Source organism: Coffea arabica, chromosome 2e, assembly GCF_036785885.1.
Source record: "Coffea arabica cultivar ET-39 chromosome 2e, Coffea Arabica ET-39 HiFi, whole genome shotgun sequence".
Lineage (NCBI taxonomy): Eukaryota > Viridiplantae > Streptophyta > Magnoliopsida > Gentianales > Rubiaceae > Coffea > Coffea arabica.
In genome coordinates this window covers 14430277-14447736 of record NC_092313.1, presented here as the reverse complement: position 1 = coordinate 14447736, position 17460 = coordinate 14430277, and the positions used below count along the sequence as shown (strand labels likewise).

At 35.9% G+C, this 17460-nt stretch overlaps 3 protein-coding genes across 4 annotated transcripts; 2 read left to right on the top strand and 1 right to left on the bottom strand.

Annotated features, from left to right (window-relative positions):
- Positions 1-997: 997 nt before the first annotated feature.
- On the bottom strand, positions 998-5526 carry LOC113726215 (pentatricopeptide repeat-containing protein At4g18840). 2 transcript variants are annotated; one of them, XM_027249808.2, is made up of 3 exons: positions 3091-5526; positions 1837-1993; positions 998-1708 (listed from the first exon to the last, which is right to left on the bottom strand). In XM_027249808.2, the coding sequence occupies exon 1, from the start codon at positions 5084-5086 to the stop codon at positions 3473-3475; it is 1614 nt and encodes a 537-aa protein (XP_027105609.2). In that variant the 5' UTR covers positions 5087-5526; the 3' UTR covers positions 998-1708; positions 1837-1993; positions 3091-3472. The 2 variants fall into 2 exon arrangements, with proteins under 2 accessions (XP_027105609.2, XP_027105608.2); XM_027249807.2 differs by having other exon boundaries at positions 998-1993.
- Positions 1195-2662, top strand: LOC140036694 (uncharacterized). The gene has a single exon (XM_072079127.1). The coding sequence runs from the start codon at positions 1195-1197 to the stop codon at positions 2533-2535; it is 1341 nt and encodes a 446-aa protein (XP_071935228.1). The 3' UTR covers positions 2536-2662.
- A 7990-nt stretch (positions 5527-13516) lies between the features above and the next one.
- Positions 13517-16342, top strand: LOC140036692 (uncharacterized). Its single transcript, XM_072079123.1, has 4 exons — positions 13517-13950; positions 14214-14839; positions 15041-15556; positions 16130-16342. Exons 1-4 carry the CDS (start codon positions 13698-13700, stop codon positions 16256-16258), a joined length of 1524 nt encoding a protein of 507 aa, XP_071935224.1. The 5' UTR covers positions 13517-13697; the 3' UTR covers positions 16259-16342.
- The last annotated feature ends 1118 nt before the right edge of the window (positions 16343-17460 follow it).

Sequence of the window (17460 nt, the reverse complement as noted above, 5' to 3'; positions counted from 1 at the left end):
TAAGTAATTAGGTCACTAATTAATTGTTAGTAACTAATTAATGAAAACAATTGTTGAAATTTTTTTTAATAATAAATAATAACCTGTAATTACAAAATAGTATCAATTGATGCACCAAATATTTGTTCACCCTAAAAAATTAATGCACCAAACAGCAATTTGTCTAGATTTTTTTAACTCTCAAAATCTTTACAACTGCCTTGCGATTACAATTGCAATATTTGTTTTTGGTGCTAAAGGATGTGGGTGAATTCCATGATTTCTCCTTGTAGGTTGACAAGGCCATAGTTTCTTCACCTATAGTTCACCTTCAACTTGCAAAATTTACACAAAATCACTATTCCCCCTCCTCCCCTCCCCCCTCAAATTTGCTTCTTCAAGTGAAAATGAGATCCATCTTAATGCTTCTTGTTGCTTTTACATGCAAAATGGCAGAGAGCTGAAAAAAAAAGCCGTTGTAATCCAATGTACTAGCTATTGATTCAACTTTGTAGAGAAAGTCAATTGCTAGTTATTTTTTGTTCTTTGCTATTTGCATTTACCTTCCCTCATTTTTATTAACATGTTTTTCATTCCTTTACAATACAACTTGTACACAAGCATAAAGCCCATTTATGGAATAAAAGTTTGCCTCTCTCAAAAAAGTATTTTTTTAATGGTATTTTTTCTTATTTGGACTGATTTTTGGTTTACAAAAACCTTAACCTCAAGGGAGGTTAGTGTAATTTAAAAAAAAAACTTAACCTCAGGGGAGGTTAGTGTAATTTTGCAAACTTTAAGGGAGGTCAATGAAATTGGTGGAAACCCTAGGGGAGGTTTCGGAAATTATCCCATAAATAAAAGAATACTACCTTTTTGCTGTGTATTCGACCTTTATATGGTGATGGAATAGGTAGGTTCTAGTTAAAAGGACCACATAGATCATTGGTCTCCTGGAGATAGAACAGCCATTCTACAAAGCAAAGTACAAACTAGAAAGTAGGAAAAAGTGGGCGAGTGCTCACAAGAATCAGGCGGGCTTTTCTTTTGAAGTAAATGGTCACAGACCCACTTCCCCAATACCATGCTAACTGCTTTCAACTGCTCTATATCCTATCTATTCCGCCTTGAGTTTCATCACTCTTTCCATTCCACAACTTGAAACTACATCAAATTCAAGGCATAACTGCAAAGGAAGGAAACACTCTCAAGCAAATGATGAAGTTGGGAAGAAAGAATACTTCATCTACTTCATCCCATTCTTCTTTAATCACCCATGTCTTCCCAATTTCTTGGCTCTCAAAGTTTAAGCAAAAGAAGGGCAGGTCTGATGACCCCATATCAGCAAAAGCAAAGGAGGGAAGGCAACTAGAATTGTCATCCCCAAGTTCTTTATCATTTGTTCGCTGTGGAGAGGGTCGGTTCTATAGTCGAGATGATGACTCTTACTGGAGGCTTTCATTTGGGGAGGAAGCAGAGAAGCATACAGTTGGTCTAAATTCTGAGTGGTACAATCCAGAGGATGACGAACTTGGAGGCCCTGCAGATTCTAAATCAGAAGTCATGGGAATGGCCGGAAGAGAAGTTACTTGGAAATTCAATGACATGGTCTCTGCCCTAAGAAACTCAGGTGTTTTGCAAGAAAATGCAGGTATTCCACTGCAAAATGATCCACTCAGAAGGAAAAAGATCGCTGAGGAAATAGAGGTGAAAACACCACAACAAAAAGCTGCAAAACCTCACAAATTAAGAAAACCAGAGCGAAGGAAGTTAAAAGAGAAAAAGGCAGAAAGAGGATCTAAGGAAGAAGAGGCGATAATGACCAAATCAGCTGAGAAGATTATATTTGAAGTATACCCAGAAAGGATTCCTTATACTGGAGAAGACTTCGGGGAGTCAAGAGCCCCAAATTCTGTGAAGCAGCCCAGCTTTTCTTTCTCGAACTCCAATCTAGGAACAATTGAAGAGGACTGCATGTCGGAAGCTAAGAATTTGGAGGAATGTATTGCCCTTTCTGAAAAAGAAGATGAAGAAATTAGTTTACAGTGGAAAAACTTGAAGGACATAAAACCAAAAGAAATGAAGTCAAAATTAGAGCAGCAGAGGAGGTCAGTGTACATTAACAGAGATTGCCAGAGTAAAAGAAGGAAATCAACCAGCAGAATCAAATCTTACTCTCCCAGAAATACTGCCAAGATTGAGTGCAAAATCAAGGCTCTAGAGGATATCAAGAAAGCTAAGAGGGTGAAAAAGAAGACAAAGGAGAAAGCAAAAGGAGACACAACAGCCTTTGATAGCTATGCCGTTGTAAAGAATTCATATAATCCACAAAATGACTTCAGGGAATCTATGATTGAGATGATCATAGAGAAAGGCATTGAGAAGCCAGAAGAGCTCGAAGAACTCTTGGCTTGTTATCTGACATTAAATTATGATGAATACCATGACCTAATTGTCAAAGTCTTCAGGCAGGTATGGTCTGAACTGAATGAGCTGTATCTTGCTGCTGTCTTACAGAATGAGCGCTCAAGAGTTGATTATCAATTCCTTGTGTAGTGTTTAGGAATAAAAGAAAAGGTAAAAATATCTAGCAATGAACTTGTGATTTTCATTGAACCGCACTTTAGATTTAAATTTTGAGAGCACTTGTACAATGAAATATGGCAAGATGTGCTTTTGAATCTGCTGTACACCAAAGAAATCCCAGATAAATTTGTTTCAAAGTGATTTTTGAAGTATGTTTAGTCAGACATCAATTGTACTTAGAAGATTGCTATGCTTCAAAGTCAGAAAATACTTTGAAGAGATCGACATCAATTATTGAAAGGAGACAAAGCTTTCACGCTTCTCGTATCTATTTTATCTTGTAACCAACAGATGCAGCCAAGTTTAAAAAAAAAATGACATCAAACATGCACAGAAAAGAATATAAGGTTGACATCTTAACTATTAAAACATAATTGAAAATAGAGAATGGACTGCTTCTATTATGTTCAATAAAAAATGTGCTGCTTAAAATGTCTGTACAAAATTTTGTCCATGTTGGTTCCTTAGAATTTCTGTGCATTAATTGTACAGGGATGCAGAAACTATATTTAGCAAAGGACATACCAGATATGATATTGATGTAGACTGTAGCCCATGAACGGTTACACATTGGATGAAGCTTGACCTTGCCAAACAATCTTTCAAATCTCAGTTTATGGTTATCATTTACCTTTCACGTGACTCATCATTTTGATATACTTCATAAAGCATAATGTATCTGATTTCTATTTTAAGAGAATTCAACCAAGCTTCACAATACTAGGCCTCACACTTGTCTTCACCTGTAACACCCACTAGATTGCCACTTGTACTACAATTAATTATACATTCACCATCTGAGACTGTCCAAGGCCTCAATATTCTGAACTTCTTGGAACAACATGTAATTAACCCTTTGGAGCAACAACACATGTATGGATGGCAAAATTGCACCCTTTTCCAGCTATCAAATCATTCCTTCACCAGCTAAAAATTCATGAACAACTCCATCAACTTCAATCACACTGCCACCGGGTTTCTTACTGACTAGTTTTTCCCTCATCTTCCTTCTGATATCCACAACATCACTCCATCGTCCCTTGGAGGCATGAATATTTGACAACTGAACATAACCGGCATTGTCTTGAGGATTCAACTCTAAAAGTTTCCCAGAGATATGTTCTGCCAGCTCGACATTACCATGATTTCTGCAAGCACTCAGAAGAGATTCCCAAATAATAAGCACATCTTTCTGTGGCATTTTCTCCACAAGTTCTTCTGCCTCCTTTAACAACCCAAATCGACCAAGTAAATCCACCAGACAACCATAATGCTCAATTTTAGGTTTAATTCCATAAATAGAAAACATGTTACCAAAGATCTCATGACTCTCAAATAACAAACCTGCGCGACTGCAGGCTGATAAGAGACTTACAAAAGTAACGTCATTAGGTTTGAAACCGTTTTCAACCATTTCAGAAAATACCTTTAATGCCTGTTCTCCAAAACCATGGACGCTGAACCCTGTAATCATCGCATTCCAAGTACTAACATCCTTTCTTGATGCACTATCAAACACTTCAACAGCCTTCTCAATACACCCACATTTCGAATACATATCCACAAGAGCAGTAGCTAGAAAACCATTGACCTCTATCCCATTTCGATCCATGTAAGCATGAACCCACTTGCCCTGTTCCAAAGCTCCAATACCAGCACAAGCAGACAGTAAAGTCACCAGTGTATGATTATTAGGTTTCACTCTTGCTCTCTGCATATCATCAAAAAGCTCCAAGACTTCATTATACCTACCAGAATTAGCATATCCGGTGATCAATGCATTCCAAGAAACAACATCTTTCACCGACATTTCATCAAAAACCCTCCTTGCCTCATCAAGAAGTCCAGAATTCGCATACCCTGAAAGCATAAAATTCCAAGACTCCAAATTCTTCACAGGCATCTCACTGAAAAAGTCAAATGCCAAGTCCACGAACCCCATTTCTACATAAACACTCAACACAGCATTCCACGAAACAACATCCCTATTAGGCATTCTATCAAGCATATGGCGTGCAACTTCAAAGCACCCGCATTTGGCATACATATGGAGCAGAGTATTGCATATATAAACATCCCATGAAAGCCCATTTTTTATCACACACCCATGAATTTGTTTCCCATGTTTAACACGGCAAAGACAAGCACAAGCTTTGAGAACAAATGTATAAGTGTACTTGTCTGGAAGCAAATCTTGATCATCACAAAGCAACTTAAGGAACAAAAACAGGGCCACATTCGGAGTAGGACTAGTAGCATAACCACGTATCAGAGTGTTGTACATATATGTGTTTGGTTGGGGTGTTTGGGTAAATATAGTGTGGGCATACGAGAGGCTGTCAATAGAGGAGGTGGCTGCAGCCGTCATTAGGCGGCTGGCGGCAAAGGGTTGTTGGAAAAGACCAGTTTTGAGCATATAAGCATGAGCTTGATGGAGCTCTGAAATGGAAGTGGCCATTTCCGTGAAAGAGATGATTGGTGGCGGTGGTGGTGGAGAAAGGCTTGTAAAGATTGCAGACATCTTTTGTTTGTTTCTTGCTGAGTTGAAAGAAAAGAGGTGCCAATTATGATCAATTACTCACATTTGAATGCAATTACAAGGTATACCACAGATTCAGAACTAATCTGTGGTAGGCTTTTGCAAATACAACATAAAAGACAGCATAATATAACTACGGGAAAACATGGTATACGGGTAAATTGCAGTCGAAAAGCTCAAATTTTTCGAGCATTAATCAATTTTAATTTATCAAAGAAACCATGCATTTCTTGTGTATAAATTGCTTAGATTAATTCCAATGAACCCCTCGACAAATACTCTTTTCTCACATTGCCCACCTGAAGGGGGAATTGCACCAATGCACCCCTATAATAGTACGATATTTCTAGGGATGGCAACGGAGGCAGGCACCCGCGTTGGGGGTCATTGGGGCGGGGGTGGGGATAATTTTTTCCCCCCGTTTAGAAACAATACCCCCGCCCCGCCACCCGTTTGAAAAAAAAAAAAAATATATGTACATAATTATATATATATAATGATATTATCAATTATACTACTAATTATACATGTCTATTAATAAAAATTATTAATTATTTATACTAAATTTATTAATACATTTATGTTAAATTCCTAACTACACTTAATACAATAACGCTTTTTTCTAAAAAAAACACGATAATAATTTAGTGATTGTATTTGTATCAAAAGTGAAAACTTGATTATTTTAGTTATATTTGTTTTATCATATTAGATTGTATTCAAATAACCTTTGTTTAATTATTTTTATGAGTTTCAATTGTGAAGTTATAATGAATAATAACTTGGTGATGTGTTGATATTTTAGTACTTGATTATTTGCTCAAATTTAATTATAATGAAATTATATAATAAAATTTTTTTAACCTCACGGGTGCCCCCGCGGGAGAAGGGGGGCTGGGGCGAGGGGAATTAAAATGCAACGGGGCAGGGGTTGGGGGAGGTGTTCCCCGCCCCACCCCCGCCCATTGCCACCCCTAGATATTTCCAATTAGGTGCAATCAGGTCGGAAAGCCCAATTTATAACTGATTTATTCATGTACCTCACATGATTGTGTAAAGTGAGCAAACTATCCATTAGGGTTGGCAATTGAGGCACCCGCCCCGCAGGAGGGAATTTTTTTCCCCGTTAAAAAATGGGACATGAGCAGGGGAGTATACCAACGCCTGTCACTCGTTTAAAAATTTATATATATATATATATATATATATATATATATATATATATATATACATATATATACACACACACACACACATGTATACATATGTATGTATATATATGTAATTTAATTAGTTGCAAACTTATAATAATGATATTATTAGTTATATATTAGTATATGTAATAATATTAATTATACATGTCTACTAATAAAAATTATTAATTAATTATATTAAATTTACTAATACATTTATGTTAAATTCCCAATTATACTTATCAAAATAACACTTTTTTTTTTCAAAAAAACACAATAATGATTTAGTGATTGTATTTAACTCAAAAATAAAAATTTGACTATTTTAGCTGTATTTGTCTCGTCATGTTAGATTTTATTCAAATAACTTTTGTTTGATTAGTATGGATTTCAATTGTGAAATTACAATGGATAATGCCTTGGTGATATGTTGATATTTAAGTACTTGATTTTTTGCTAAAATTTGACTAAAATGAAATCATAGGACAAATTTTTATTAACCCTCGCGGAGGCACCCATGAAGGAAGTGGAGAGAGGGAGGGGGCTGAGAGGGATTAGTGGGTAGGGGTGTCCCCCGCCCCACCTCCACCACGTTGTCATTCCTAACTATCTTCATGAAATATTCTATTTGTGAAGTATTCAGAAATCACTCTTTAAACTTGATTATACTTTTCATATCATGTTAAAAGCATAGCGATATTTCTAGCATTTCAACCCGTATTTAGAAGTTCTAAAACTAATTGTGTTTTCTTCTGTGAATTATATAACCTATTTTTGGCACAAGTTTTGTCCTTTACTCGTGTAGTGTTAAGTTCTCAAAATCTTCACATATTTAATTTGTTCATGAATTTTGTCAATTTTTTTCAGTTTTTTTTTTTTTTGTCAAAAGGTCATCAATTTTTTTTTTTTCAGTAGATTGCTAAAGAAATGGTCACTAGCTCTTAAGCGATCACCAAACTCGACATGCCACAAGAGTGGTTGCTTGAGGGAATAGTCCACGCTGATTTGAAGAGTTGTGATTAATTGTACGCACAATTTCCCATTAAAAAATGTAAAATTTGATTCTCTTTTCTGCACTTACATTGTAATAAATATTTATACAAGTGAATATAAATTCATAACACGTGTACAAATAAAAAATTCCCACTATAAATAAAAAAGATGCGTTGTGTATCAAAATCAGCTCATATAAAAACTTTTTTTACACTAACAATATATAGCAAACATCAATAGATTTTGATGACACAAAAAAAAAATCAATAGATTTTCGTTTACAACATCTTGATATATATATATAGTTGTCCCGTAAGTATATACGTGCTCTTATCTATCATTTCGTACAATTGTATTTAACAATCGTTGCAACCTCTATTCAAGTATGCTTTTCCTTTATTGTCGCGGATGATAGGAATTTAGGTTCACAATGTCCTCTATTGCTCAACTCAGAGAGAATTTAGATATTGTTTAATATATATTTTTAATTTAATGTTGAAAAAAAGAACTTAGAGAAATCTTGATATTTAGTCAATGATTTCTTGACCTCTCAAATGGAAAACACAAACAATTAGGGCCAGTTATACTCTGCAATTTTATTAAAACTAAATTGACATCTTAAATTCATTAACCTTATTCTCGGATGAACGACTGCACTTGCTTAAATAGAGAGGGCACTTGAACCATGCATATTCGTATTCTTCCCTAGCTACCATGTATCCATTTATTTACAAGTTGCAACGTGTAGAACAAATTAAAATCCAAAGAAAATACAGGTTGAAGATAATGTGGAGTCTACCTGATTTTATTTTAATTCATATCTGACAAAGAAAAATATTGTTCTAGAAGTAAAATGAAACAGAAACTTCTCTAAATTAGATGTATTCTTGCATGGGAAATGAGACATTTGATAACGTCCACTGTCAACTCATTCTCCAAATCTAAACTTCACTTAACCTATTTATCAAGAAGTCATTTCTTTTTATATGATTCTTAAGGATTTTAAGGGTTAATTCCACTTTGTCCCCCCAAACTTTGGATGATTACCCACTTAAGTCCCTAAACTTCAAAATGGGACACTTAAGTCCCTAAACTTATAAATACCTCTCACTTAAGGAAAATTGTTAACAAATCCTGAATGCCGTTGGTGGTCGAAGTGTCCCATTTTATAAGGGTTTAGGGATTTAAGTGTCCCATTTTATAAGTTTAGGGACTTAAGTGGGAGGTATTTATAAGTTTAGGGACTTAAGTGTCCCATTTTAAAGTTTAGGGACTTAAGTGGATAATCGTCCAAAGTTTGGGGGGACAAAGTGGAATTAACCCGGATTTTAATAAAAACGGATCCAATAGTTGGGCTAAATAGTAACAGCATCAGCCACACTTTTGCTTGAAGTCTTCATGTCACTCCAAGATTAAACCTATTAAAAACTTGTAATCTAATTCCCAGCAATAATTTTGTCTAAATCAAGAGTCAAAATACCATAAGCCAACCGAGAACCAGTGTGCTAATTATATTCCTGTTATCACATACATCACCGAAAGATAATATATGTTTCTGAATAACCTGATTATTAAGTTTTGATATAAAGGACCTACTTAATCAATTGACTTGATAAACAATCTTGGAACAATATCTTGTCTTGGACAAATAGATATTATATTATCTTGTCTAATCTCTCTAGAGACCACGGTAGACTTGCAGCTTCTGAGATTAATATGAATACATTCAAGACGTGGTCATCCTGGAAACTTACAATCATAAGCCTAATTTATTATAGTCATTAGAAGTGAAGAATCATTTTGAAAATCAGACTTGTTATGGATGAGAAAAAGTACATTTTGAAGTTATTTTTTGATTCTCCTCTCCACCTGAACAAATAATAAAGGAAAAAAGAGAAGAAAAAAAACCAAAAAGCATGAGCATACCTTTTATTCCACTCAAGATTTTACCTGCTCCTCATATTGCTCCAGCCCCTCAATGGTAATCAGACTTTCTGTGTAAATCAAAACATCAAGAATCCCAATTTCGCTGTTGATATTCTCCTGTTCACAGGTATAAATGTACCTACTCTTCTGATTCACAGGATCAAACAAAAAGAGATCAGAAGTTTCCATTTTGGCAAACAAAATTTCTCCACTTGGTAAACAACTCGTAAGTTTCTCTGCTCCAACTTTGATAGGACCAACACTATATTTCTTGCTAAAACATTCTCCAGCATGATCAACAGTCCAAATATCAATGCATGGTGATGTAGACTCGCTCAATGGTTAATTCATCAGTACGAGTAATTGGACACACGAGTAAAGCAAGATTATCCTTCAATGCGCAAACCCAAAAAAAACCTTTTCTTTTGGATCGAGTCTTGGCAGCTGAAGGTGCTTAAAACCTCATTTTCCACATCATACTAGAGCAAAACAGGTACTATCTCCTCCCTGCCCCCTTCTGAGAGTTCTATAGATGAAAAGCAATATGGTATTCCCTTTTGAACAAGGACACAGTCTCCTCCGACGCGAAATCTATTATCCATCTTTATCTTTTTCCAAGCATCTGAAGCATTAGAGTAGACGTGAACTTCAGCTTGTTCTTCATCAGGCTGACGATGCATTGCCACCATTTTAGATGAAATCCTGATGATTATGAACTCATCTTCTTTGAGGCCTGAGCCAAAACCAATAACTGCTCTTGGCAAAGGAAATCTACTGTAGTCTTTGCCTCTTTTGAAGTCTATGAGCTCGTAGAGTTTCACTGCAGAGTTGTATCATATCATTGCCGAAATGACTGTATGTGAAACAGGCAATACATTGCATACGCCTACCATGAAATAAAGTTTAGAGCTGAAAACTTTGATGGGTTTTTCCATATAGTTAAAATTGAATTGAGTGGTGGTGTATTGTTGGTCAACAAGAAGAGAGTAGTTCTTGGAGCTTATCAAGGGTCTTTTTCCTGTAAAGTAAGATGAACTTTCGGTCTGAAAAATGGACAGCCATTGCTTGCAAAAGCACTGAGAATTTAAGAGTGAAGAAAGAAAACAAATACAATTAACTTTTAGTTCCATCAACCATGTGGATACTTGTCGACCGTGTTGATACTGCTGCTGGGGAGGTGTTACATTTGATTAGGTAGAATCCGGATAGTGGATATTATATCTTCTTTGACCTCCGACTCAGCCAGACAACATTTGATTAGGTAGAATCTGGATATTGGATATTATATCTTCTTTGATCTCTGACTCAACCAGACTCACTGAGATGGGGTCAGCCTTTTGGTGATACTTAGCAGTATTTACTAGTAAGATGCAACTATCCTAACAAATTGTTGCAGGCTTAATTACACTAGATCTATAAATTATGTGTAAGTTGCTGTTTGCTATCTGGGTTCATTTTGCTTTCATTTTGTTCCTTTTGACTAAAAATATTTTCATTAAAAAGAGATGGTATATGATGACTTATAGGCCCTTGAATGAGTAAATTAATTTACTTTTCATCTTTTTTTTTTCCTTCCTTCTTTTGTGCCATCATTTTCTTCCCTCAATTGTTATTATACGTAACGTTTTAACTAATTCTTTTAGTTTTGTTTTAGTCTGGTTATTTATTATTTATCATTGTTAATAACGTACTCAACAGAGCTCCTTAGCAGTAAAACGCATAATTCATAGTTCATGTTTAATCTAGCAATTTAATTATTTAAGAACATATAAACAAGTTAGGGCTTATTATTTATCAATTATAAGTTCAATCAGAAGCAGTATACTAGATTAAAAAAGAGTTAAAGGAAAGATAGAATTGTACAGGAGGACCATTCAAAAGATTAGGCAGAGAAAGTGGTGTTATGTAAAATGCTGAAGAAGGAAAGTGAAAAAAAAAATGAAGAAAAAGGAGTTGAACCTAGGTAAATGATATTCAGCGCATAGAAGTCAGTTCAACATCTTTTGGGATGGAAAAACTAACAAAAAAAAAAATTCTTGATCATTAGTCAACAAGGGCAAAGAGCTGATTAAATCAATTTTGTCCACAATCGAAGGAGGTTTAGTGCAATTAAGACTTTTTTGTACCACAAAAGAAGAAAAGAATGTATAAATAAATGTAAACCTGCAACTTTTATTCACATAAAAGGAATTGGCTTTACTCTTTCAAGAATTGATTTCTTTTCAATTTTACTCACAAGCACTTAGCTTTGGTGCTGGCTACAAATGTTGCATTGCAATTCCTCAACACAATGCTTTTTCTTCTTTCCGCCCTAAGGCCTAAACCAATAGGTCAATGTTAACCTTTATACCAAATTATCTTCCTTTTGTAAAAACAACTATAAAGAAGATTAATATACAGTTTTTCATATTATTCTCAAGAAAGAATAAAGAGCCGAAAGTGTTTTGGTAAGAGCTGAAATGGGGTCCATTTGGCTGTGCACCAATTACATTAAAAATCTTTCAAGCTTAAGCAAGACAAGCTATTTAGAGATTCTCAAAGCTTGTTTACAAGTAGAAACATTCTTTACGTAAATGGGTCATTTCCTGCAAATTTTGAAAGCAACTTATCTGATGGGAAAATTGGCAATACAAGTATAACATTCGAGTTTTCTTTTTAATATTCTCTTTTTTAACAAAATTTTTCTTTCTTGAAGTATATTGGTATAGGGAAAGCATACCATACCTACCTCTTAAGGCTACTCAAACTCAAAGACATCATGAAGGAATTGCTTCCAATATAAGAATTCTAATTTCTTAGCTCCAAAGTTCATGTCTGTCTCAACTATTTGCTTTTCGGATTCCCATTTATTTTTTATATAATTTTTTACCTCAAGCCTTTGCAAGTTGGATCCAGTTATTTATTGCGATTTGAGTCAAAAAGCTGTTGCTGCCCCAAAGAAACAAAAAGGGTCCAAAAAAGGTCGTTTTAGTCAACAAGCTAACAGAGAAATTATCGACATGCTTAAGAATTTGGAATGTATACTAACAAAGAATGTATACTTTTTTTATAATTTGGAAAGTACGACTAGCAACTTCATGGCACAATCCCACCAATCAATTATCAGAAAACAAGAGAAAAAATACGAAAAATTTTCAATTAATCAAGTCTAATGATACATGCCAGATCTATATATGTCATGAGTTGAGTCAAATCAGGTTCTTGATAATTTAGACTGGAAGATTGCTCCCAATTGGACCTGTAGGTGCAAAGTTCCACAAAGCAATAATTCGAGGATGTAGAGTCATGTTATTGGAAAACGTCAAATTATGAGAGTTTGGACCAGAGATTGGATAAAGTTAGAATTTTTTTTCTTTTTGGCATATGTAATTTCTTCTTGCATGTGACTTGAACCTCTAATTCAAGCGAATCGGAAATGAAAAGAGTCAGCAATAGTAGTTAAAGTACCAACCACAAAATGTGATTGCATTTAACAGTGCATTGAGTTGAGGCTAGCTGCTTGCAACCCAACTTTAGAGGGTCTTACAAAAAACAAAATGAAATAATTTAGAGGGTCAAGAAACACATGGACCAAAAATGTTAGAGAAAATGAATTGGGCAATTTGTGTATTGTGCATCAATTTCATATAGTACAAAAGGCCTATTATCTATAGGCTCGTGGGTTTGAATGAGGAAGTAAACAATCATACTGCGTTAGAGATAATCTTGGTTGGAGAAATTATGTGTTACGATGGTACAAAAGGCCTATGTTTATCGGCTCATGAATTTGAACATTAAGTAAGGGAAAAAATACAATCAATCCTTAATTGATCCTAATCAATCCCAAATTTTCAGATGCAATGACTAGTTGATAATGCACAATAATTCACATTACCAAAAACATCCAAGTAACGAAACAACTCAACTGAAAAGTTCGTACCTAAATAGCATTGCACTAGTTGGCCCCCCTATGAAGACAAATCACAATAATTTCGCTTTAATTTTGAAGCAAATCAGCCTAATCCAGCTCTTGCATAAAGATTTGGTGAGATAAGACTTTTCATATGTTGTATTCAGTCAAGTTGGCACCTAAACCAATGATGGAAGCAGTAGTGTAAACACCTACCTAGACAATTAGCTGCACAGCACTCTTTTACCTGCACCATAAAATGCCTGTTTTTATGTCAAACGTATACTACTGCAAATTCTGTGTGAATTCAATTGTAACAAGATTTGTACACACTTGTCGTGCCAATAAATCTATGGACTTGTACCATATAACTGACATTTTTGTTGCATCTGGTGACTTAAGCAAAGCTGCAGGCTTTCAATAAAGTAGAAAACTTGGTCCACTTTGATTTTAAGTTGTTAGGGATGTGACAATAACTATAATGGATTTGAATAAATTGTGCATCCCTTTTAGGTTTTAACTGCTTCTAACTTTATCTATGCTTTTAAATACAGCAAGATTGGTTGCACGAGTAAAAGTTTGAAACTTGTCAATGGCACATGGAATCCCATGTTGCTTTGTTCTTTTCCCTTTGGTTGTGGTGTCTCTTTCCAATGTCTTCTTTCCTGCTTTGGGAAGTGAATTCATATCAGCTGTTGGTGATCCTGGGATGAAAAGGGATGGTTTGAGGCTGTCAATTGAGGCTTGGAATCAATGCAATGAGGTTGGAGAAGAAGCTCCTAACATGGGCAGTCCTAGAGCTGCTGATTGTTTTGATGTATACAGAGCTTCATCTCAACAGGAAGGCAAGTTTTTGTTCTTCTTTTTCCTGTATTTTTGGTTTCTGTGGCTTTCAGATTTCAAAAGATAGAAAGAGGATGTGGGAACGTAGTATCTTTTACTATTCATCTTTTCTTGACATTAGGCTTGAAAGAAGTTCATGTTTGCCAATTCTGCAGCATGAAACTTTATCCGGAAAATTCTGCATTCTGTTTTCACTTTTCACACGTCATTTTTCTGTAATTGGTGTTCTCCCTTGGCTTATATCATCAGTATTTGTGTTTCACAGGGGTGAATGAGTGCTCCTTCTGCAGTAAATTTCCATACCTTCTGGTCCATAGAGTTACAGAGGGTGATAATAGACTAGGAGTCGGACAACCATTTCTCGGTGGGCAGCCAGAGGCATTGCATAATGTGGACCTTTATGCTGCAGAGAAAGAGCTGTATTTAGGATATAAATGTCAAGTAGAAGACAAGCCACATCCATGGCAATTTTGGATGATCATGCTTAAAAGTGGCAACATGGATACTTATGCAGCGAGATGCCCGAAAAATGGCCACAAGGTAGGGCCATACGGTCCAGATAACCAGTTCCCTTGTTTTGGCAAAGGTTGCATGAACCAACCATCAATGTATCATGATTACACCACCCTACAAGGGCCAAGAAAGACCACACTTAAGGGAAGATTTTATGGTTCTTGGGACCTGAAGGCCGATCTTCGCAGAGGAGAGGGGCAGAATATTTCGTACTATTCTGTCACCTGGGAGAAGGAACTTGGACATGGAAGTTGGATCTTCCACCATAAACTGAGATCCTCAACCAAGCATCCCTGGCTGATGCTTTACTTGAGATCGGATGCCACACATGGATTTTCGGGTGGGTACCATTACTCAACTAGGGGCATGTTGAAAATTGTGAGTACATTTTTCAAGATTTATTGACAATCTCTCTATTCCCTTTGCCAAGTTTCAGAATTCTGTTTCTTGTTTTAGTGTTTCTGAACAATTCACTTTCACTCAAAACAAATTTTCCTATATGAATTCTGCATATTATTTTTCTTTATGAGAAATGTAATTTCTCTGTTTAATATGGTCCATGCCAAATATGGTCAACAGATTCCTGAATCACCAAATTTCAAGGTGAGATTCACCTTGAATGTGATAAGAGGCGGAGGTCCGGGCAGCCAATTTTACTTGATGGATATGGGGAGCTGTTGGAAGAACAACGGCCAGCCATGCGACGGCGACGTGACTTCAGATGTAACAAGATACAGTGAAATGATAATAAATCCAGAAACACAATCATGGTGCAATGCAAAAGACCCCAGATTGTGTCCCCCATACCACACATTTCCTAATGGAACCCGAGTTCATCGCACCGATTCAGCTCATTTCCCTTATGAGGCCTATCACTTGTACTGTGCACCTGGAAATGCCAATCATCTTGAAAAGCCTAACATTTTGTGTGATCCCTTCAGTAATCCTCAGCCTCAGGAGATACTGCAGATATTGCCACATCCAGTTTGGGGGTACTATGGCTACCCAACCAGGAAAGGTGAGGGCTGGATTGGTGATTCAAGGACATGGGAGCTGGATGTTGGGCGGCTGTCACACAACCTTTACTTCTACCAGGTATGTAACCAATTTCTCTCTTGTTACTAGCTTTTGAATCTGCTACAAGGATACTCAAGTCTTCAACAATAGTAAAAAGAAACAAGTCTTAGGTACGATGGAGTACATTGGAATGATTTAGGATTTGTTTACTTGGCTGCTATATAAACTTTCCCATTGTTAAGTAAATTCCAAAGATTTTGACCGCCTAAAATTTGGCTTCAATCATCAATTTCTTTAAGCTTCATTAGATACATTAGAGATGCTGTATGGACCATAGGAGTAGGAAAAGGTGCATGCAAACGCCTGATTGGCCATATTATTGTCAATTTACTCTAACCATCAGTATTGCCAGCTGTGGTCTTTCCCAATAATGAATACTACATGTCATGCCCAGTGTAAAAAACTGCCTAACTTCTCTATTTATATCAATCCCTTCATCAATGCCCATACTTTCTCCATTTGCAGTGGAACAGAAGTGCCATTAAATAGCCATTAATGAAATAGGAAATTATAGAAAAATGTGCTCTAAATGAGTGCCTAGAAAATGTTGGTAATTTTGGGATTGACGATGTTGGGAAATCTTTGTTGCAGGATCCAGGAACCCCACCTGCTAGGAGGAAGTGGACCTCTCTTGACTTGGGAACTGAAATATACAAAACCCCAAATCAAGTGGCAGAATGGACTGTCTCTGATTTTGACATTCTTGTACTGAAAAGATAGTAACTGCTGTGGAATCTTGTATAAGCTAGGAGAAGCAATAGGGAGACCCATTTTTAAAGCAAAAGCAAAATCTTGTTTTGTATTTTGAACATGTTCTGCAAATTTTCCAAGTTCGTTGGAATGACACCAAAAAGAAGAAAACCAGAAAAGCCCTTGCAGAAATTTCTATAAATTTTGTTTTATCGGGTTTCGAATTTGCTAGAACAATAAAATGAGGTACAGAAAACAGAAATGCAAAGCAACTAGACCAAGAGATGGGAGGTTTTAGTAAGCAGCAATCCGCATTCTAGTTCTTAGTGTGGTCTTATTCCCTAAATCCTTGAAAATTCAAGCAAAACACAGACAAACCCCCTCTGTAGAAATCCCAGAGAGTATCCAAATGGCGCAACTTCTGATTTTAAAATGGAAAGAAATAAGTGGAAAGAAAGGCAAAAGGTAGAGATACCTGTAAATTTTGGAAAAGAAGTGAAGGTTATGCTTTAATCCAGGATATGTGTAAAATATTGCCTTTACCGTGCTATAGACTTTCATCCAACAAGTAAACAACTAATCCGTGAGAAATCTAGAACGAAAATGCTATTTGGTTTACTATGAGCACTTAATCTTGAGCTATATTGGATTAAGAAACGTGATGAAACAAGCAAGGTATTATGATAAACTGATAGTAATTTTCATATTCATCTTTCTTGTCTATGTCTGGAGTGGATAATGCTTCTAGAAAGAGCTGAATGAGAATCCCACGAAGTAGGTTTCTTGAAAGCCAACTTTCCACATTTAGAAAATGTTGGTGGACAGCATTTGGTCTTATAATATCACTTAGGTTCATAAGAACAGGACTTTGTTTAGTAACTCAACTAGAAGAAGCTCTGCAAATTCTGCACCAATTCCAGTAATAGTAAACAGAGGAGGACTGAACATTGTCACATTGATCAATAAAGACTAAGAATAACAAGAAATTAGTAATTACACACCAACACATAGAATTCTTCAAGCTACTATAAAGTGCAAAAGTTACAGTAAATCCTCTTGTAAACTCTACCTTGGTCCTGATCCTGAAAGAGTTTATGGGAATACCGCTGCTGTGGTGATTAACTCATGCTCTCGTTTGATTGCTGTGAGATATGTGAAATGAAGGACACTAATTCCAGTCTACCTTCAATATCTGATAACCCGTCTACCAGTTTAATTACTGTCGACGTAGA